We start from the raw sequence: 21,816 nt of genomic DNA, 5'->3' as shown, positions 1-21,816 counted from the left end.
CTATTCGACCGAGGCGAGTCCCTCCTTGGTCCCGAGCAAGAGGCTGAGACCCCAGCCCGTCCCAGGGAGGACTCCCAGCTGCTGGCGTGAGGGCTGGGGACGGGGGCTGATGTGGATCTGGGGAGAGCGGAGTGGGGGCGTGGCCGGGGAGCGGCGGCCGGTGGCCCTGCACGCTGCGCTGACCCCTGTGTGTGGGGCTGGCCGGTGTCGCCAGGGCTGCTGACTGCTGTGCTGGGCGCTGAGCCGGTCCCTAGAGGGCGCCCGGGTGGCTCCGGTGACGGCTGTCGAGCCCCAGCCTGGCCCTGCCGCTGTGTCCCCTGCCCCAGGGCTCCAGGTCCCCAAGGGAAGGGGAGACCAGCCTGGCTGCTCACTCGCCTTGTGTGGGGTTCCCAGAGGGGCCTGGACTCTGTCCCTTGTCACATGCGTCGCTAAACATACGCCTCCCGGGGTCCCCTCTGCCTTGGGACTGCAGCCCCAGGTGTGGGTGTGCTTTCCCAGCTCCATTGACCATAAAGCAGTTTTCGGGGGGTGGCGCTGGGTCCTGTAGGGGTGGTGACCTGCCGCCACTGCCCAGATGGGATGGCCCGGCACTCGCCGTGTGTGCTGTCTGGAGTGGGGCAGCAGCTGACGCTGAACGCTCAGCCTGGGTCTTGAAGACAGAGATCCTAACTCCAAGCATTTCAGAAAAAGACGTCTCTTGGTGGGTGACACAGGTTGGGCGTGGACCCCAAGGCAGCTGCCCCCCTAAAGGGAGGCCCCCCAGCAGTACACCCGGCGAGGCCTGCTCTTCTGGCCCCAGCTGGTCGGCTCTGGATGGGGCTCGGGGCCCGTGACACGCACCGCTGCACTCCCAGGCCTGCGGAGGTGCTGGGCAGGGCGAGGGCGGTGCACCCCCCCTGGGGGGCTCGACTGGTGGTGGGGTGTGCCGGCATCTCCACGAGGCCCAGGATGACTAGCCGAGGGCCGTGCCCTCCAGGCCTGGGCCCCTGGGAATGCAGGGCTCCCTGTGCTCATGTCCAAGTGGCTCAGGGGTTGGAGGGTGGCTGGCCAGCCTCTGGGCACTCTCTGCTACCCAGGGCTCCTCCGTGGTCAGCAGAGGCGGGTGGGTTCCCGGTGCTGGAGTTCCGAGAGTCTGGGGGGGGAAGGAAGACCCCTTTACAGCTGCTGGGCACCCAGTGGGGCAGCCCTGGAGAGAGCTGGCCCTGGGCAGGGTGGGTGGGGGAAGCAGCCAGTGGGGCCCATGAACCACGCCCCAGTTGAGTTGGTGGGTTCCCACAGAGGGTCACACCCACCCTAAAGACCATGGCCAGCCAAGGACCATCCAAAACCTGGGCCTGTCTTCTCCCAGGACAGGTGGAAAGCGAAGGCCTAAGATGAGGCAGAGGACACAGCCCCCAGGCCTGCAGGCTGGCAGAGAGTTGCCCATGCCCACGCACCCCCCAAGTGCCCAGGGCATGGGGGCCATCACACTCACTCCAGTAGGCGCTGCCACGGGCCAGCGACTCAGCCATGGAGGAGAGGAGCGCCGCGCAGTAGCCGACCTGGAGGAGGGAAGGCTGGGGGCTCCGGGGCCGAGCCCGCATCCACCCCCCCGGCCCTGCCAGCCAGCTGCCCCCAACCCCGCTCTGGCGGCTGTCACTCCAGGAGAGGGAGGAAGAGGCTCCAGTGTGTGTGTGAGGAGTGGACGGGGAGGGGTCTTCAGCACAGGACCCCCAGGGAGCGGCAGGGTCTCCTCCTGGAGGGGCAGGCACGAGTTCCGAAGCCCCAGGCCCTCTCCACCCTGCCCCTGCTCTGACTGCACGCCCACCTGCCAGGCCCTGCCCAGGAGAAGGGCACCCTGGTCCGCCCGCCCACCCACCTGAGACTCCAGATGCCTGACGCGCCTCTCCTGTTCCCTCAGGCCCTCGAGGTACTTGGCTACGACGTCCACCCTGTGGCGGGAGCGGGGAGGCAGCAGGCTGCTGAAGGCCAGTGCCCCACACCAGGGGCCTTCCCATCACCCTGCCCTGATGCCCAGGCCCTTCGGGTGTGTTTGGGGGTCACTGAGCCTCTGTGGGCGCCTGAGTTCAGGGTTCTCCGGCCCTTTGGGTATGGTGGGAGGGCGGTCAGGGCTGTCCCCACCCGCAGGCAGGACCAGGCGTGTGGGTGTGAGGTTCGCCCCAGAGCAGGAGGAACCCCGTGAGTACTGGCACCAACCCTCAAGTGTAGGGCAGGCCTGACCCAGCAGAGCCCAGTCCAGGGTGAGAGTCTGCTTGTTAGAACCGGGCCACGTCCCTACCCAGCCCAGACCCAGTGACATGAGGGGCCACGCCAGCCTTAAGGCAGCCTGCCACCCCCAGAGATCTCCCAGCCGCCCTGAGCTGGCCCTCCACCAGCGCCCCCACCACCTCCCGGCCCTGCAGGGAGGGCGCTGGCCCTTGCGGGCAGCTCTGTGGGCTCGGCGCCCCTGCACCTGTGCGCCGCCTTCCGAAGCAGCTCCTCTTGGCCCTCCTTCCGGCGCTTCTCCAGCTCGCTCAGGAAGTTCTCCTTCTGCACCGCCTCCCAGGTGACCACCTTCTGGTCCAGTGGCTCTGGCAGGTCCCTCTCTGTGGAGCCGGGCAGCCTCAGGGCAGGGCCCAGGCCTGGAGGCCCCACGATAGGCAGGCCCTTGGGGCTGCCGCAGAGGGGGCTGGAGCCCGCTGCCCCCTGGCCCCGCCCAGGGCCCCTCTGTCCGTGCGGTTCTGGCAGGAGCCTCACCCAGGCGTGCCCGCTTCTGCGGGGTCCCCCTCTGCAGGAGCCTCTTGAGCACCAGGCTCAGGTGGCTAAGGAGGATGAATGGGGGTGCCAGCGCGGGGCGCTCATGGTACTCCACGATGAGGTGGAAGCGCTGGAACTTCCAGAAGGCGTCCGCGTTGCCCTGCACCACCTGGAACGTGTAGCTGCGGGCGACCGGGGGTGGCGTGGGCACGTGGCCCTAATCCCCGCCCCGCCCCTAGGGTCCCCCACCACCCCTCTGCTGCAGCCCGGCAGACCCGGGCACCCGCCCGCACACACCTGCCGGGCCTGCGCCACCTCCTCGGTGCCCTGAGTGCCAGAGGGGAGCCCCAGCTCTGGGGTGACACCCCTTATCCAAGCCCCTCCTAAGGGCAGAGAGGCGACTGCCCCTGCGGGCTGGAGGGCTGGGCAGGCCTGGGCCAGGGAGACCAGAACAGAGGCCCCCAGAGTGGACAGAGCCAGACAGCAGGGCAGCCACCTGAACATGGCGATGAGCAGGTTCATGAGCAGCACGTTGGTGACCAGCAGGAAAGTGACCAGCAGGAGGATGACCACCCAGTTGGCGTAGAGGTTGGGGCAGGAGGGTGAGCCTTCCGGCAGCAGCGGGTACAGGGAGCAGTTCACGCGGGCTTCTGCAAGGGGCCGGGCGCGGGGGGTTGGGGCGGGCCCGAGCCGCCAGCACCCTCGGGCGTCCAGAGTCGTGTCCCTGCGGTTGAGGCCACCCAGGGCGGGGGTGCTGGGGAGGCAGCCAGTCCCTGTGCTTTCCTGGGCACAGCCCGGGCTTCGGCGCTCAGACTCTAAGTCCTGGGACAACCAGGTCCTGGGTGGTCTGCCTGGCCGTGCCAGCCCCGCGTCCCCCGCTTCTCTGGGCTGAGGTCACAGCGGCCCACGGGCTCTGGAGGCAAAGCCCAGCCCGTGTCACCCCACCCCCACCCAGAGCTCTGCTCACAGCCAGCATGGGGGGCACTGGCCTTGGCGAGGGCATGGGGTCTCTCCTGCAGGACTTCTCAGGCCTGTGGCTCACTGCCCGCCACAGGAGTCTGAGGCGGGGCAGGTCTGCACCTTCCCAAAGGCAGAACGCCCTTGACACAGGTTACCGCAGGCTCAAGGACGAGCCGGCTCCTGGAGCCGTGTGTGTCTCCCTCACGGGATGAGCCCCCCTCACGGGATGAGCCCGTCCTGAGTGAGGTACTTCGATGGGGGCTGGAGGCTCTGTGTGAGACCCCTCCCTGGCTGCCCCCACCCTCCTGGCCTGTGGATCCATCCGTCCTCGCCCTGGGCACCCCGAGCAGCCTGGAGAGCCGCGCGCCTGACGGAAGCAGCTCCGTGGCGGCGAGGCGCCTGCATCTCCCTGGGGACTTCCAGAGGCGCCGCCAGGCCCAGCTGGGAGACGGGTGGTCCCAGGGCCTCCTGGGGCCCAGAGTGGGGATCTGCCCGGGACACTTGGAGCCGGCTCCCGCGGCCTCCCAGGACCCTAGCTGGGACCGCAGGCTGCGGATGCCTTCCCTCTCGACCTGTAAGTTAGCAAACCACCCTCTGCCCACAGGGCGGTGGGCTCCCAGGGAAGGGCTGGCCGGGGGTCCACCCTGAGACCCGGGGAGGGGGAGGGACCCTCAGCAAACTGGCCCAGGCTGGCGCTGCCACAGTGGGGCTCAGCCTGGCAGCTACAGTGGTGTTGAAAACTGGACCCCTGGGAGCCTGCACCCCCTAGTCCTGCCCAGGTGACCCCGGGCTCCTAGGGACTCCAAACCATAACAGAGTTCCCTCGTACCCATGCGTGGCCATCAGGGTGGGAGGGACCCCACCCCTGCCCGGTCCTGGGTGCCCACTTGTCCCGCCTCCTCCCGAGGAGCTCCGTGGGACTGGGGCAGTTGGAGGTCATGGCAGCGTCCCCCAGGCGGGGCCGCCCGGGGAGGGCAGGCAGGGGCCCATTAAACTAATGGCCTGGAAAACGGTGCCCGTGGGAGAGCACATGTGGGGGGGACTAAGAAAACAGCCCAGGAAATGAGCCCGCAAAACCCTCTAATTAGAAGGCAGCTCCCGTGACGGCACAGCCCCTCAGCCCGGAGCCCGCCGGTCTCAGTCACGTCCTCGTCCCATGGACAAATATTTACCAGGTCACGGGCGCTGACCTGCCTCATTAGCGGCTGCAGTCAGCCTTAGGGACTCTGCGCCCGTGATCGCCCCGTGACACCTGCCTGAGTGAAGGACCCCCTGCCCCCGCTCCACACCCCGGGAGGGCCCAGCATGGCTGGAGCCCTGGGGCCCCATGCTGGCCCCCCTTGTTGGAGGGGCTGGTTCCCCTTCTCCTCCTCCTCAGTGAACCCCAGCCATGCCAGGGCCCACACAGGTGTTCTGGGTCCAGCTCGAGGCTCCCCGAGCACCCCCTACCCGCCACTGCACTATCATAGGAAATTCTTGGAGGATTCCCTAGGGGCTCAGCCAGTAAAGAGTCTGCCCTCAATGCAGGAGACCCAGGTTCAATCCCTGGGTCAGGAAGGTCCCCTGGAGAAGGAAATGGCAACCCACTCCAGTAGTCCTGCCTGGAAAATCCCATAGACAGAGGAGCCTAGTGGGCTACAGTCCATAGGGTCTGAAGGAGTCGGACAACGCTGAGCAATTTCACTTTCCACCAGCCCCCACCCCGACCCCTATGCAGGGGCCTCCCTGGAGACACCCCCTCAGGCAGGCCACACAAGCCAGGCAGGGTGTTGGGCTTACATGTCGGGTGGGTCCCCAGAAGCTAGGGTGCCCTCAGGAGCAGCCTTCCAGCTGAGGGCCTCCCCAGCAGGTGGGCCGCATGCATACTGTCGGTGGGGACGTGCTGGGAGGGCCAGCTTGGGGCCCAGACCAGGCAATGGCCGATGAGGGGGGCACCCAGCCCTGCGCCCAGTGCCTGCTCACGGCCCTCTCTGCCCGCAGCTCCATCTCTGTCTCCCGCCCAGGGCCCGAGGTTGGGGCCTCCACAGCTGGCACCCATCAGCCTGGACATGACCTGGCAGGTGTGCCGGGCCTGGGAGCTGGCCCTGGGGACTTCCCCTCCGTCAGCCATCAGGCCAGGGTCTCCTGTGACCCCCAGAGGCCCTGCTGAAGGGCCGGCTGTCCAGGGTCTTACAAAAGGAGTGTGCTGCTAGGGGGTCTCAGTGCTGTGACTCCCCGGGGCGGGGGCCCGCGCGGAGCCCCCCGGCCCGGGCTGAGTGCTGACCGTCGATCTCGTCCAGCGGGATCTGCCCGAAGATCTGCAGGTACGGCCGGTAGAGCACGCGGCGGAAGATCCACTCCAGGCGGCCATCATGCGGGTGCAGCAGCGCCTGCGTGGCCACGCCGTAGGCCACGAGCCACACGCTCAGGAAGAAGAGGAAGAAGAAGACGTCCTTCATCTCGGGGGCGGGGGGGAGAAGGGTCAGCACCCGCCCGGCGGGGCCCGGCCTCGCCGCCCTGGCCCGGGCTCACCATCCGCTCCACGATGATGATCTTGGGGCCCAGCTGCTTGTGGACGGCGAAGATGTGGATGAGCCGGAGTGTGAACACCATGAAGTCGATGGCGAGCACCGTGCGGCCGGCCTCGAAGGCCCGGGGCAGCATCCTGGGCGGGCGGGAGGGCAGGCTGGGCGGCCGCCCGTGCCCAGAGAGGGCTGGGGCTTCCTCCGGGACGCACAGCCCGGGCGCCAGGCCCGGGCGGGCCCATCCTGGAGGCAGCCCTGCCCCCCACCCCCCGGGGCTGCCCCTGCCAGGCCCTGGGGCCCCCAGACCTGCAGGTGACCCCGGCGATGAACAGGAAGATGGCCACCATGTCACACTTGTTCCAGTTGTCCTCCACGTAGAGCGTGAACTTCTTCACCAGGTGCGTGTCCTCATCCGTGAAGAAGCCCTGGCGGGGGCAGACGGCCCAGTGATGGCGGCCTGGGTGCCCCCTCGAGGGGCACGGCCCCTCCTGGGCCGGGCTGTGACCCGCAACCCCCCGGGCTCCGTCTGCAACCGGGCCGGGCCCACCACTGACCTGCCGGATCTCCTCCAGCACCAGCGTGAAGACCCAAAAGTAGAGGGCGACCTCGGACCCCGACGGCCCCTGAGGAGGGGGCTGGAAGTCCACCAGCAGGACGTAGGTGAACAGGAAGAGGAAGGCAAAGTACATGACCACGTTCCCAAGGAACACAGTGACGGGCGCCCCCCAGAACTTCCTCCAGCGCGTGAGCAGGAAGGCGGCTCTCTGGCCTCGGTCACCCTCGCTCCTCAGCGCCTCGGCCAGCTCCTCCGCCCTGCGCCCGAAGGAGGCCACGGCCAATGGTAAGACGGGCACCCAGGGTCCAGAGCTCGCCCCTGCCCACGGAAGTCCAGCTCCCCACCACTGCCCCCTCTGCAGGCCCTTACCCGCTGCCCAGGCCACAGAGCAGGCTCTTCTCTGTGTCCAGACTGTCCAGCTCTTGCAGGTCCTCTGGGCCTGTCCTTAGAGGGGCCTCCTCGCTGCGAGCACAGGAGCCCCTCAGGGTCGTGGGGAGGGCACCCGAGGCTCCCACTCGGCCCCGAGCACCCAACCAGCGGATGCACTGCAGAGGGATGCGGGGAGGGGGCACGCAGAGGGGCCACGAGCATGTGGGGCGGGGGAGGGTGCACACAGGGGCCATGAGGATGCCGGGGGAGGGGGCGCACAGGGGCCACGCGGATGCGGGGGTTGGAGGGGGCGCACAGGGGTCATGAGGATGTGTGGGAGGGGCGCACAGGGGCCATGTGGATGCGGTGAGGGGGTGCAGGGGAGGCTGGGCTGTCGCCACCAGCACAGCTCTGGCAAGCGGCTGCTGCATGTGCTGACGGACCTGAAGGTGATGAGGTTGGTGTAGACGAGGGCCGGGCAGAAGAAGGCGCCCAGCAGCCGCAGGATGGAGGTGCCCGAGGCCATATCCCCCCACCAGATCTTGGTCAGGAAGGCCTGAAACAAAGGGGTGCTGTTGCCCCGACCCTCCACACCTGCCCCAGTGCCCGCAGCAGCCTGAACCCCTTCAGGATTCAGCTAAGGCATCAGCCCTCCCAGCCTGGAGCCCCCAGAGCCTCCCTCCTGGTGGAGAAGGAACACCTTCCATGGAGGGAGGCCAGGCTCCAAGTTAGCAGGGTTGACTTTTGCTGAGACCAGAAGTGGAGGACTAACACCCCAAAAAAGCTGTCCTCTCCACCATAGGGGACTGGAAAGCAAAAGTAGGCAGTCAGGAGACACCTGGAGTGACAGGCGAATTTGCCCTTGGAGTACAGAATGAAGCAGGGCAAAGGCTCACAGAGTTTTGCCAAGAGACCCACTGGTCACAGCCAACGCCCGCTTCCAACTGCACGAGAGACGACTCTGCACACGGACACCACCAGATGGTCAACCCTGAAATCGACTGATTATATTCTCTGCAGCCAAAGATAGAGAAGCTCTATACAGTCAGCAAAAACAAGACCGGGAGCTGACTGTGGCTCAGATCATGAACTCCTTATGGCCAAATTCAGACTTAAATTGAGGAAAATAGGGAAAACCGCTATACCATTCAGGTATGACCTAAATCAAACCCCTTATGATTATATAGTAGGAATGACAAATAGATTCAAGCGTTTAGATCTGATAGACAGAGTGCCTAAAGAACTATGGACAGAGGTTCATGACATTGTACAGGAGGCAGGGATCAAGACCATCCCCAAGAAAAAGAAATGCAAAAAGGCAAAATGATTGTCTGAAGAGGCTTTACAAATAGCTGAGAAAAGAAAAAAGCTAAAGGCAGAGAAGAAAAGGAAAGATATACCCATTTGAATGCAGAGTTCCAAAGAATAGCAAGGAGAGATAAGAAAGCCTTCCTCAGCAATCAATGCAAAGAAATAAAGGAAAACAATAGCATGGGAAAGACTAGAAATCTCTCCAAGAAAATTAGAGATACAAGGGAACATTTCATGCAAAGATGAGCACAATAAAGGATGGACCTAACAGAGGCAGAAGATATTAAGGAGGGGTGGCAAGAATGCACAGAAGAACTGTACAAAAAATATCATCGTGACCCAGATAACCACGGTGGTGTGATCACTCACCTAGAGCCAGACATTCTGGAACGTGAAGTCAAGTGGGCCTTAGGAAGCATGACTATGAACAAAGCTAGTGGAGGTGATGGAATTCCAGTTGAGTTATTTCAAATCCTAAAAGATGATGCTGTGAAAGTGCTGCACTCAATATGCAGCAAATCCGGAAAACTCAGCAGTGGCCACAGGACTGGAAAAGGTCAGTTTTCATTCCAATCCCAAAGAAAGGTAATGCCAAAGAATGCTCAAACTATCGCACAATTGCACCCATCTCACACGCCAGTAAAGTACTGGCCAAAACTCTCCAAGCCAGGCTTCAGCAATACGTGAACCGTGAACTTCCAGATGTTTAAGCTGGTTTTAGAAAAGGCAGAGGAGCCAGAGATCAAATTGCCAACATCTGCTGGATCAAGGAAAATGCAAGCGAGTTCCAGAAAAACATCTACTTCTACTTTATTGACTATGCCAAGGCCTTTGACTGTGTGGATCACAATAAACTGTAGAGAATTCTTAAAGAAATGGGAATACCAGACCCCCGACCTGCGTCCTGAGAAACCTGTATGCAGGTCAAGAAGCAACAGTTAGAACTGGACATGGAACAACAGACTGGCTCCAAAGTGGGAAAGGAGTACGTCAAGGCTGTGTATTGTCACCCTGCTTAGTTAAGTTACATGCAGAGCACGTCATGCGAAATGCTGAGCTGGAGGAAGCACAAGCTGGCATCAGTGTTGCCAGGAGAAATATCAACAACCTCAGATATGCAGATGACACCACCCTTATGGCAGAAAGTGAAGCGCTAAAGAGCCTCTTGATGAAAGTGAGAGGAGAGTGAAAAAGTTGGCCTAAAACTCAACATTCAGAAAGCTAAGATCATGGCATCAGATGCGATCACTTCATGGCAAATAGATGGGGAAACAATGGAAACAGTGACAGACTTTATCTTTTTGGGCTCCGAAATCACTGTAGATGGTGACTGCAGCCATGAAATTAAAGGATACTTGCTCCTTGGAAGAAAAGTTATGACCAACCTAGACAGTATTAAAAAGCAGAGACATTACTCTGCCAGCAAAGGTCCGTCTAGTCAAGGCTATGGTTTTTCCAGTGGTCATGTATGGATGTGAGAGTTGGACCATAAAGAAGGCTGAGCGCTGAAGAACTGATGCTTTTGAACTGTGGTGTTGAAGACTCTTGAGAGTCCCTCGGGTTGCAAGGAGATCCAACCAATCAATCCTAAAAGAAATCAGTCCTGAATATTCATTGGAAGTACTGATGTTGAAACTGAAACGTCAATACTTTGGCCACCTGATGCGAAGAACCAACTCATTGGAAAAGACCCTCATGCTGGGAAAATTGAAGGCAGGAGGAGAGGGGGACGACAGAGGATGAGATGGTTGGATGGCATCAGTGACTCAATGGACATAAATTTGAGTAAGCTCCGGGAGTTGGTGATCGACAGAGAAGCCTGGCGTGCTGCAGTCCATGGGGTCGCAAAGAATCGGAAACGACTGAGCGACTGAACTGAACTGAGAAGTGGAGAAAGGGCTGGACTTGGGGCTAGTGGGGAGAGTGGCCAGCAGAGGGAGTCAGGTGGGCGGCTTCCAGGAATGGACCTGCCCACCCCGATGGCCTGGACACTGTCCAGGTGAGGGCCTGAGGGAGCTGGCTGGGGCACCTGCTCTCTGCCCAGGCCACACCCACAGCACGCCCCGGGGCTCACCTGCACCCCGTCATGGGCAAAGAAGGCCTTGGTGTCGGCCTCGGTGGCCAGGTGCAGGCAGGTGGTTCTGTTCCAGCAGCGGTTCCGACGCACCAGCAGGGCGAAGGCGCGTTCCTCGCTGTGGCGGTAACACTGGGAGAAGAGGTCTGCGGGGGTGGCCACTGGCGTGACGCCCAGGCCCGACCGCCGGGCGCCTCCCCTGCAGAGCTGGACCCGCAGGACGGGCTGTGCGCCTGCGCCCACCTTCCTGGGGGCTTCGAGAGACGCCCGTCCCCACCCGGCCTCCCTGTCGGAACATGGGGGCCTCCCCGTCGGGACGTGGGGGCCTCTCCGTCAGGACGTGGGGGTGTCTCTCTCCCTGAGTGTCCCCACTGGGCCGGCCCGAGACGTGGGGCTTTGTCCTCATCGGGCACCCAGCCCCGCCCCCGGTGCCCGCCCCCGGTGCCCACCCCCGTGCTCACCCAGGGCCAGCTGCTCGTACTTGGCCTCCCTCAGAGTCCGGCCCACCTCGGCCTCCGTCTCCAGGTGGGACATCTCTTTGAGTATCTTGCAGGCGGCCAGAGCGGCAGCCACCCCCTCCTGGCCCTGGGAGGCCGGGCCTAAGTGTGCAGCCACCTCCCAGCCTCCACAGGCCTCTCCCAGCGTCCTCCCAGCCCCCTGGGACCCCCAGCCCCCCTCCCGCCCTCCGCACCATGGCCCAGAAGTAGGTGGCCATCTCGTGGCGGTTCTGCAGCACCGCCCACAGGAACAGGTCCCTCCAGGGGTCCTCGCTCCTCTGGTTCAAGTCCAGAAGCCCCTTCTGGCCCGAGTTCCTCCGGGCCGGGCCCCGCTCCTGGAGGGCAGGGGTGTCAGCCTGTGGCCATGGCCCTGCGCGCACTCACGCACCCTGCCCCCCGACCCCCACACTCACACACCCCCGCCCGCCCCTCTCACCGCCCCCGCCCGCACTCACGCCCCCACCTCCTGCCGCATTTGCCACCCCCAGCCTGCACTCACCGCCTGGTAGAGCCCACGGCAGGCGTCGTGCAGGAAGTCCTTGAGTACTCGCGACACCTCGTGCAGGGAGAAGGCGGGTGGCCCGGCGGGCGGCTCCCGGGCCTGCTGGGCACCCAGCCCGGCCAGCGTCAGCCGGCCCTCCTCGTGCTTGCGCTGCAGCAGGTCGAAGAGCAGGCTCTTGGGGGCCACGGAGCGGTAGAGCTGCTGCAGCCTCCCGTACGTCAGGAAGTCCGCCACGTCCGCGCCGTTGTCCACGAAGAGGCGCACGAACTCGGGCTTGTTGCTCACCAGCGCGTCCATCATCACCTCCTCCAAGTCACTGGACTGGGGCGCCGGGTGGAGGGTGAGAGGGAGCCCGTGGAGAAGAGAGCCCAGGGAGGGGTGTGGGGACCCTCCACAAGACCCCCAGCTCCTGGGTGCCCCGCCTTGCCTGCGCCCACTGACGTTTAGCCCATCCTGCCTGGGATGCCGACGACTGAGGCCCAACGGGAGGTGCCCTGGCCTGCCTGGCTCCCCTGGCAACAGCCAGGCCAGGCTGGCCCTGGACACCACCTGCCCCCAGCCCTCATCAGGGTCCCCGCCCAGTGCCCGCCAGAGCCAGGAGCCACCTTCCACTCCACGTCCCCGTTGAAGATCTCGCTCTTGGCGATGTCCACGCGGTCCCAGGCCACGGCCAGCTTCAGTTCGTCCAGGTAGTCCTGCGCCTCCTGGCTGTGGCTCTTGCAGGCTGCGGGCAGGGAAGGCGGAGTGGGTGAAGGGGGGCCCAGGAGCCGGCAGAGCCAGTGGGCACAGGGTCCCTCAAGGTGGGCCTCCTAGATGTGTGGCCATGGAAACGATGCCCCGGTTCCCTCCCCGCCCTCTGAGTACTGGCAAGGAGCCACAAGACTCCACCCACCCCACTGCTGGGAGCTCCAGGACCCCAAGGGGACCCTAGGGCTGAGTGGCATAGTGGGGAGCAGGCATCTGTCTGGAGGAGCCTTCCCATCCTCAAGGGTGCCTCCTGCCCCACAGAGCCCCTTCCTGTCTGTGTCCCCTGCCAGCGGTCAGCCCTGCAACAGGTGTTTACGTTCAATGAGAAACACACTGAGGGACAGCGAGGAAGTGGAGGCCACCCGAATGTCCCTCCACAGGGGGACAGGGAAACAAAATGCGGACTGTCGCTGTCCTAAAGGGCTGGCGCCCCTATACCGTCTACAGCGCCTTGAACGACCGCCCAGAGCATCGTGCTCCGAGAAGGACTCCCAAGGCTACAAGGTGTGTGGGCCCATGTCCAGGAAGTGCCCCCAGCGGGCAGATCCATAGACACGCAGGCTCGTGGTCGCCAAAGGCTGGGGGGAGCAGGGGCCTAGTGGGTCTTCTGGGTGGTGGACATGCTCGGGAGCTACAGTAGGCGTGGCCCACCTTGAAAAAGCACTGAAACCCTTGAATTAACCAAACACTGTCGTTTTCTAAGGACTTCCCTGGTGATCCAGAGGTTAAGCATCCGCCCACCAATGCAGGGGGACACAGGCTCACTCCCTGCTCCAGGAGGTTCCCCCGTGTCGCGGTGCCACGAAACCCACGCAGCACCACCACTGAGGCCCGGGCGCCCTGGGGCCCGTGTCCATGACGAGAGGGATCTCCACGGTGAGAGCCCGCACACCACAACCAGGGCAAAGCCCGAGTGCAGTGAGAGAGACCAAGCGCGGCCAAGACTAAATAAGTAAAAATTAGGGATGAATGATTAAATAGTTAAACGAATTTGTGATAAAATACAGCTAACGTAAAACCTCCAGAGACAGAGCCTCTTGTGGACTTGCACGTCATCATCGTGTGGAGGCCCTGGAAGGCTCTGTGGTCCTCCAGTCTGGTCACACGTGCTGCCGCCCAAGTGAGCAGCAGCTGTGCGCACGCTCAAACGCTCGCACACGGCCACTCACGCTGGCACACGCAGCATCGCAGCAGAGGGCCGCCACCCCGGGCGCAGGCTCCTGGAGGCCGAGAGCCCGGGGTGGGGGCTGCCCTCGCCGGGCTGGCCGGCCGCCCGCCCCGCCCAGCGCCTCCCGCGGGGCCCCGGCAGGCGCGGCCCGGCCTCACCTTTCACCAGCGCCTTGAGGATGACTGTGTCCAGCTCCTCGGAGCCCTCCTGCTCGAAGTCATGTACGGTGAGCAGGTGCCGGTGGGCCACGATGGTCTGTAGCTGGGACCCCAGGACAAAGGCCCGGAGGTGACCCCGCGGCCCCCAGCCAGAATGCCAGCCCGCCGTCCCCCGGGCCCAGGGCAGCCCCACCCTCAGAGCCAGGCGTCCCCATTCCACAAGGGCCTGAAGCGGGGGCCAGCCCAGGGGCTTTGCAGCCAGCAGGGCTGGGCATGGACACGCAGTCCAGGGTCTGGGGTCTAGGGCAGGGTGAGCACGTGGTCCTCTCTCCGGCGGCTCATACCAGCCTGGTCCAGCGCACGACGTCCTCCCTGGAGACGTGCTCACTGGGGAACTTCTCCCTAAACTGCTTCTCGGCCACCTGGGGCGCCAGGACGTGGGGCTGGTTCACGAGGGCAGCGAGCACGTCTGCGATGCCCCCCGAGCCCGCCAGGATCAGCCACGGGGCGGCGTGCTCCACGGCCCTGGAAATCCTCTGAGGCAGGTGGAGGGGGCACAGTGGGCCCGATCAGCACCAGGCGCCATCCCGGCCCCAGCTGGGGGGCCCTGTGGGAAACCCCCGCCTGCCCTACCTCCAGGGTGCTGGGGTCCCCATTGACCAGCAGGCAGAGGACAGGGATCTCGATGCTGCTGGCTCCTGTGGGCAGATGGAGCATAGCGTCCACCCAGGTGCCCGGGTGAGCAGAGGGCCCGGAGGCCTCCTGTGGGGTAACCCCCCGGGCCTCAGACCACCAGCCTGTGGCATTTCTGGGCAAACTCCAGGCAAGAGGCTTTTTCTCCAGAGGGGCTCCCAGCTGTCCTGTCACCCGGGACAAGAATGCCAGGCCCACACCCTACTCTCCAGTGTGGTCGCTTCATGGCTGTTTAAACGTCAAGTCGAACATCGGGTCCCTGGCCACGCCAACCACGTTCCAACGGCGGGCATCTCTCCCCGGCCAGGGCAGGAAGCTCCACTGACCCCTTGCCAGGCCATCGAGGGCCCCATAGCACCTCAGGGTGGTGAAGGAGGAGGGGCGTGGGCCAGTCACTTACCCCCAAAAAACCAGCTGTGAGACTTTTGAATGTGCAGCCCCAGAAGCCCGGACCTGCCGGGTGGGCTGTGTGGGGAAAGCTTGGCAAACTGCCCGGAGGAGGCAGGACAGAATGGACAGCCCCCGGCCCAGAGAACGGTCCCCTCTAACTCCCAAGGCGCCTGCCGAGCGGGAAGGGTACGGTGCAGAGAGGGTGTGAGCCTCCCGGCTTCAGCAGCCCGGGCCAGTCCTGCGTCCTCAAGGTGAGGGTTAAACGGCTGAGGTTGCGTTTTCACTAGAGCGCTCAGTTGGCAGATACACACTCTGCTTATAAATATTGCCAGCGATGCCACGTATATTGTGATTGTAAATGTTAGTTGTAAATACACGGGCTTTGGCAAATCCCGCTTTCAGACCCGCCCTGGCCACGCTGGAGCCCGCTCCTCAGGCAGCACTGCCCCCTGCAGGCAGTGAACCGCCGGCGGTGGAGGGAGACAGGCCCCTGGAAACTCGCACGTCTCACTTTCCTGGTAGAGCCTGGAGCCCCCAGCCGGGCCTCTGGTCGGGGTGGGGTGGGGGGGTCACTGGCAGCACTCTGCTGCTTGGGGGAAATGCTCCCTCCCGGCAGGGACTCCCCAGAGCCTTGCCCCCCATCACCCTGGCCAGCAGCCCCCTCACCCGGGACCCCCCAGTGGCCCAGGTCTCAACGCTCTGGCATGTTTGGTGCCTGGAATGCCCGTCCCGGCCCAAGCTGGTGGTCCTTCAGCCCTGTCCACCCCTGCGACCCCCCACCACGGTGTTCCCGGCAGCCCCCGCTCCTGTGGACCGCCCCCGCCCCTCCCCCGCGGGCAGCCCCGCCCCCGGGCAGCCTCACCCCCGTAACCCGTCCTCTGCTCCGAGATATACTTCTCCAGCCGCAGCCGCAGCTCCGTGGGCCCGTCGCCCTCCCCGGGGGCCCCTGGCTCCACCAGGATGAAGTGGGAGTGATTGTTGTCCAGGGGGCAGAAGGGGCCCTGGCCGCCTCCGTTGTCCAAGGGATAGTGCACGGGGCTGGTCCCCTAGGCACACATGCCGTGAGGCCCAGGCGCGGCCTGCTCCCCCAGATGGAGGGAGGGCCGCTGCTGCTGTGGGGGGCGCCCAGGGAAGGTACCCTCCAGACAGAACCCCGCATGCTGGGTAGAGGGGGGCTCCACTCACGGGGCTGCCTGTCTTTCTGGGGACCTGCCTCAGGCCCCCGTCTGGGTAGGGCGGAAGACACCAGCCAGCCCCAGGTCACAGAGCTTGCGGGGTGGTGGCCGAGCCGGGCGTTTGGGTGCCGGTCTGGGTGGGGTCTTCGGAAACCAGGTGCCCACTCCAGGCCTGTGCCGGCTGGGAGCCTGGCAGCCCCCTCCCCACTCGGGTCCTGGGAGATGCTGCCTTCTGCTGGCCTCTCACTGGGCAGGAGGCCTCTGGATCCCCTCTCCCCTCCCTTCATCTCCCTCCCTCTGCCTCCCTCCCCCGCCACCAGCTCTGGGTCCAGCCTCACCCCCGTGGCGCCAGGGCACCACCTCTGTCCCTTAGAGCAGCCTCATTCCCTCCCAGGCCTGTGAGCACCGCCCCGCCCCCCACCCTGACCACCAAGGGTAGGGCTCGTCTGTCCACTGCTGCCCTGGCAGGTGGGGGCTCAGTCACAGATGGTGTAGTGTGGTCAGCCTGTGAGATGGCCCTAGTGACCTCTGTCAGGCACATCCTCCAGCCCCGATCTCTGGGGGCACCCCCGTCCCGCTCTGTCCCACGGCCCGAGCGCCCAGAGCCCTGCGCCCACCTGGGCGTGGTCCAGGAGCCGGCGGTGCAGCACGCGGCCCAGAGAGGCGATGCCGATGGCCACCACGCGGGCCTTGGTGGATGTGCTGGCCAGGGAGTGGTCGCGCACAGCCTGCCCGACGTAGCGGGCGAGACCCACTCGGAGCGCGCTGGTCAGGATCCAGGCTCCTGTGGGCACAGGGGTCCCTGAGCACAGGGGCCCCCCCAGGCGCCCTCCAGGACCAAGGTCAGGGTTAGGGCTGGAGGCAGGCCCCGCTGCCCTCTGGACAGAGACTCTGACCCCAGTCTGTGCTGGCCCAGAGCCCAGGACGTCCTTCTAGCACACGCAGCCCTTGGCCCGACAGTCAGCAGGGCCTCTGTCTCTTCTGCAGTCGTTTCTGGGGTGGAGGAGGGCAGAAAGCCCCCTCCCTGACTGGGCTTTCTGAAGGCCCAGCCCCTGAAATCAAAGTCCTGGAGTTTAATTCTGACCCCAGCGACCGGCTGGCCAGCGTGCTGTCCCAATAGCTGGGGTCGGGGAGGCCCGGCTGTGGGCAGCAGGCTGTGGGGTCTGCAGCCTTCCCGGGTCTCCCACTGAGGCCTGTTGGCCCCACACTTGGCCCGGCTCTCCTGGGGGAGGCTCTGAGCCTGGAGACCTTCAGTCCCTTGGCCGTGTACCCCAGAGCGGCTCCCACCGCCCCGCAGCGCCTCGGAGGGAGGGCGACCATGGGGATGGCGGCTGAGGGCCGGCGTGGGACCTCTCAGGTATTCTGACCTGCCTGCCCCCTGACCCGACCGCGCCCTGACCCTCTCGCGCCCTGACCCACCTGTGCCCTGACCTGCGCCCTGACCCACCTGCCCCCTGACCCGCCTGCACCCTGACCTGCCTGCGCCCTGAGCTGCCTGCACCCTAACCCGCCTGTGCCCTGACCCACCCGTGCCCTGAGCCACCTGCCCCTTGACCCAACTGCACTGTGACCTGCCTGCTCCCTGACCCACCTGCGCCCTGAGCCACCTGTCCCCTGACCTGCGCCCTGACCCACCTGCCCCCTGACCCGTGCCCTGACCCTCTTGCCCCCTGACCCACCTGTGCTCTGAGCCGCCTTCACCAGCCCCTTGCGTAGCACATCTCGCAGCCACGGCTTCATCGCAAAGGGCCTCTCCTCGCCCACCAGCGACACCACTAGGTTGGGGGCCGGCAGGTGCCACTCGGCCAGCAGGAGGTCGAAGAGCACAGACGGGGCTACGCTGCTGGGCACCCTCACGAACTGCAGGGTGGGAGCAGGGGTGCAGGGCGAGGGGCGCTAGGCACAGGGGTGGGCTGGGCTCCAGAGGGTGGGGGCAGGGCCACAGCTGAAGGCCAGGGCTCCCCAGGCCATCTGGACCCACTGGGCGACTTGTGAGCAGCCAGGGCTGGCTGGAGGAGGAGCCTGGACCTGCCATGTGTTGGGGTAGGAGGCAAAAGCCAGAGGGGGCTGCCAGCTGTAGAGTTCCGCCTTCCTGGGGGCTCCAAACAGACCCCTTATGAGAGAGTGGCCCAGAGGAGATGGGTGTCCAGGGCCCAGGGCCCAGGGTAGCACAGAGGGTGGTGCCGGCCAGTCCCCAGGTGGGGGCAGCTCTCACCTTGCCTCGCTTCTTCCCAGACCCTCCGAAGACGATCTCACCCCGGCCCAGGCTCGGCCCCCGTGTGTCTCCAGCACCCCCGGGGCTGCCAGGACGGGTGCCCCCGGCGTCCTGCATGGGGTCCTGTCTGCAGGGACAGAGCCCACCCTGAGGGCACGCTAGGCGAGCCCCAGCCCACCTCCTGACGGAGGCCCCACTGCCTTCGCAGGGAAGCCTGGGTGCAGGCAGAAAGGGGGTCACCTGCCCCACCGCCCTTTCCTGCAGTCCCCAACCCTGACCGTGACCCCAGCCCTCCTGTAGCCCCTCGATCTCTGCCTGCCTCCCATCTGCATTGCTGTCTTCAACCTGCCAGAGCTCCCGGCCCCAGGCCAGGATGGAAGCTCCTCCTGGCTTCCTCCCCACCCCGCACTTCTACTCACCCTCCCGCAGCACCACGAGCCAGCCTGTCCGTTGCCACTTCTGCTGAGCCTTTGGCAGGGGGTGTCCTGGAAACCCCAAAAGGCAGTGGAAGTCTTGCAGCCCACCCTATACCCCACCATACCACAGCCCTGCCAACCCAGGACAGGCATGGCACCCTGGGCGCCGGCTGCCCAGCAGAGAGGGGGCAGCAGGCAAACAGGTGCATGAAGCTCAGGTGAGGAGGGACGGGGCCTCCTCCTTAACCCCCAGTCCCTCCCAGAGACCTGCCCACCTAGTCCTCACTCCAGCCCAGCACTGCCCACGTGCCTGGAGGGGTCCCAGGAACCGCCAAGGGACAGGATCTGGGTCCCATCAACCCGCCTGATGACAAACGCCCCCGTGCCTCCTGGACCCACGGCAGACCAGCCACCCAGCTCCCCGCCCCCCGGCCACAGCCAGCATGGCCCCCCGCAACCTGCTCTTTCCAGCAGCCTCCTCTGCAGACCCATGGGGAGAGCGCCCCACCCCCTGCCCCGGCCCTCCTATGTCCACAGAAGGAGCAGAGCTGATGGGACCCCAGGTCCCGGCAGACCCAAGAGGCCCTGCCCTACCAGGCCCACCCTGGGAAGCTCCAGCTCCACGGCCGCCCCGTCCACTGCCATCCCCTGGGAGGTGCCCTGGGCAGGGCCCAGCCAGGATGGGCCCTCTGTGAAAGGAGAGTGACTCCCTCGGTTCTCGGGGCCAGGCCAGCCCTTTGATTCTTAGAGAGGGCCACCTGTGCACACAGGCGGGGCCGGCAGGCGTGGGCAGGGCCCCTGCAGGCCAGCACCGGCCCACCACCGCATCCCCCAAAGTGGCGCGTTCCCCAAAGCTACGCGTCCACGCCCTCGCTTCTGGGGCCTGTGAATGTGCTTGTTGTGGAAGTAAGCCCTTTGCGGATGTGATCAGCGAGAGGGGCTCATCGGGATGGGCTCTGGTCCACTGACCAAAGTAGCCTTAGAAGGAGGGGAAGAAGCTGAGTGAGGATGGACACCGAGGCTGCAGGGATGCGGCCAAGGCCGGGGGCGCCGGGCCCAGCAGTGGGAAGAGCAGGGCGGACGCTCCCCTGGCCCTGCGGGGAGAGCGGTCCGCACCGCGGTGGGTTCCGGCCTCCGAGCAGAGACTCGCCTCCCCTTGTCCTCCACCCCCTGTGGGACCTTGGCACTGCCAGGGCACTCCCAGAGCCCGGGTGTTGCCCTCCACACCCAGGCCCCATCCCCACACACAGCCTCCAGGACGGAAGATCGTTAATCACCGGCTTGGAAAGGCCGTATTCAAATTCCCCCCTTCCCAGCTCTGGGAGAGGGTGGGGGAGGATTTGCATCCACGCCCCCCCCCCACACCTCCCCAGCCCCCCACGCTGGGCGCCCGCTGCTGGGACACACGCAGAGAGTGGGGGGCCCGCACGTGACTGCAGAGCCGGGGTAGGGGCAAGGGGGGCTAGGCCTGGCCTGGGCTCGGGCACCTCCTTGGCCCTGCTACCCTTGGGGTTATAACTGCTGGAGGGTCCCAGGGCGCCCTAACGAATGACCACCCGCTGGGCGTCTTAGAGCGACAGGAGGCTCTGGAGGCCAGAAACCCCAAATCAAGGCGCACAGGGCCTCACTCTCTCAGCAGGCTCTAGGGCAGGGTCCTTCTCACCCCGTCCAGCTCTGGGGGCTCCAGCGTCCCTCCAGCCTCTGCCTCCATCTCCCCGTCTCCTTATAAGGACACCGGTCACTGCTCGAGGGGCTGCCCCCCTCCCTATGGCCTCACCATCACTCCGTGCTTCTGCAAAGACCCTCTTTCCGAGCATTCTGAGATTCAGGGCGGACGTGAACTTGGGGGACGCTCTTCAACCACAGAGTGCAGGCAGTGACGTGGGGAGCCTTCCCACCATTCGGCGGGGACAGGGCAGGGCTTGTGGGGGTGGCCTCCCTCCCCACCGCTGGACGCGCCCTGGCCCGGTGTGTGGGGGCCCTGGGCAGCACTGGAGTGCTCACGGTTCGTGAGCCCCAGGCTTGCTACCCCAGAGGCGGGGGGGCCTGGGGCTGGCCTCTGTCTCAGGAGGGGTGCTGTGGTGCTCTCCCGCCAGCCCACGCTGCCCTTTCCTTGCTGAGAGGCAGGTGGTCCGAAGCCCCAGTTTTGCCTTCCCTGGGGCCACCACCTGACCCCTCACCCCACACCCCTCACCCCCAACCCCGAAGCCTGGTCCCTGACCTCTGGCTTCCCAGCCCAGGGGCTGAGGGGCATTGGGCCCTGTGCTGAGTGCTGGGGGTCACTGGGCATGGTGGGGGTGGCCCTAAGCACCGGGGGGGCGGGGGCGGCACTGAGTGCTGGGGGTGGGAGGGGCTCCAGGCAAATGGGGCCGGAGCGGGAAGGATATGCAAACAGCGGATTTGCATGAGCAGGTGTCCGGGCTAGAGGCCCCTGTTCCTGGAGGGGGCGGGGGAGGCCAGGCGCCCGGGGGTCCTGAGTCATCCCCGCTGGAATCCCACCCCCCACCCCGACAGGCAGAACAGAATGGAGGCGAGCTCTTCAGCTCCGGCAGCAGAGGTGCTGGGGCTCGTGCTCGGAGCGGGCAGAGGGGCAGACGGCCACCCCTGGCCAGGGGTCTCTGGAAGCAGCCCCAGTGCCGTGGACCTGGGCAGCCAGGCCCCAGGGGGTCCCAGCCCGGGCCCTCCCAGGGCCATGTCACCGGGGCCAGCCCCTCACCGCTCGGGCCTGGCCCTCCCTCCCGAGATGGTAGAACGTGGTGACCAGGACGGGGTGTCCAGGGGTCCCACACTCTGCAGCCAGCACTCAGCCCCCAACCAGACGGGCCCCGGCTATGAGCGCCAGCTCCCTGCGTCTGGCCCCCAGGGCCCCGGGGCTGCTCCTCTGGACCAGGCCCTCTGCAGGCTCCTTCCCAGACACCCCGCCTTACCCACGGAGGGACCATCCGTCTGCAGCCCCAGGAAGGCAGGACTCATTCCAGGGTCCAGGGGAGAAACCGAGGCACGGGGCAGGAAGTGACCGGGGGGCAGGGCGCCCCCTCCTCCCCCCGGGGGCTGGCGGCCGGGCTCCTACCTGCCTGCTTTCTCCCTGAGGCCCGAACGTGTGACTGCCGGCCAAGGGGTGGGTGGAGGGGCCCACAGCCTGCCCGCCTGCCCCTCCCTGCCCTCCACGCCTGGCACTTGGGCAGCCAATGCTGTGAGCAGAGCTGGGCGCCACCTGATCTAGGCCCGGCCCAGCCCACAGGGCTGCTCTGGCCAAGCCACCGGGCACAAGGGCCAGCCGTCCCTCTCTGATGGGCCCAGGGACCCCTTGGGCAGCACCAGTCTCCTGGTGTTGAGAGGGTCCCG

The 21,816-nt window shown here is 65.4% G+C and overlaps 1 protein-coding gene across 2 annotated transcripts; it reads right to left on the bottom strand.

The window, feature by feature from the left end:
* On the bottom strand, positions 679–21,573 carry TRPM5 (transient receptor potential cation channel subfamily M member 5). 2 transcript variants are annotated; one of them, XM_018043007.1, is made up of 26 exons: positions 21,542–21,573; positions 18,475–18,540; positions 18,056–18,182; positions 17,520–17,700; positions 16,458–16,624; positions 15,528–15,711; positions 14,216–14,280; positions 13,927–14,118; positions 13,583–13,685; positions 12,115–12,233; positions 11,507–11,830; positions 11,202–11,342; positions 10,972–11,095; positions 10,511–10,656; positions 7,569–7,681; positions 7,126–7,218; positions 6,755–7,013; positions 6,507–6,625; positions 6,208–6,340; positions 5,960–6,134; positions 3,233–3,386; positions 2,737–2,918; positions 2,453–2,585; positions 1,859–1,931; positions 1,475–1,541; positions 679–1,132 (listed from the first exon to the last, which is right to left on the bottom strand). In XM_018043007.1, exons 3-26 carry the CDS (start codon positions 18,170–18,172, stop codon positions 1,026–1,028), a joined length of 3,471 nt encoding a protein of 1,156 aa, XP_017898496.1. In that variant the 5' UTR covers positions 18,173–18,182; positions 18,475–18,540; positions 21,542–21,573; the 3' UTR covers positions 679–1,025. The 2 variants fall into 2 exon arrangements, with proteins under 2 accessions (XP_017898496.1, XP_017898495.1); XM_018043006.1 differs by lacking the exon at positions 21,542–21,573 and having other exon boundaries at positions 18,475–18,863.

This window comes from Capra hircus, chromosome 29 (genome assembly GCF_001704415.2).
Source record: "Capra hircus breed San Clemente chromosome 29, ASM170441v1, whole genome shotgun sequence".
NCBI lineage: Eukaryota > Metazoa > Chordata > Mammalia > Artiodactyla > Bovidae > Capra > Capra hircus.
Note: the sequence above shows the minus strand (reverse complement) of the source record. Positions and strands in the feature narration are given on the sequence as shown.

What these genes read in the sequence shown, in the direction of transcription:
- TRPM5 (XM_018043006.1), bottom strand. Translation starts at nt 18,680, where the DNA reads ATGCACCTGTTTGCCTGCTGCCCCCTCTCTGCTGGGCAGCCGGCGCCC. An exon ending in GCTCGTGGTGCTGCGGGAGG is followed by an intron (nt 18,183 to 18,474) that starts GTGAGTAGAAGT and finishes CTGTCCCTGCAG; the next exon opens with ACAGGACCCCATGCAGGACG. An exon ending in CTGGGAAGAAGCGAGGCAAG is followed by an intron (nt 17,701 to 18,055) that starts GTGAGAGCTGCC and finishes CCCACCCTGCAG; the next exon opens with TTCGTGAGGGTGCCCAGCAG.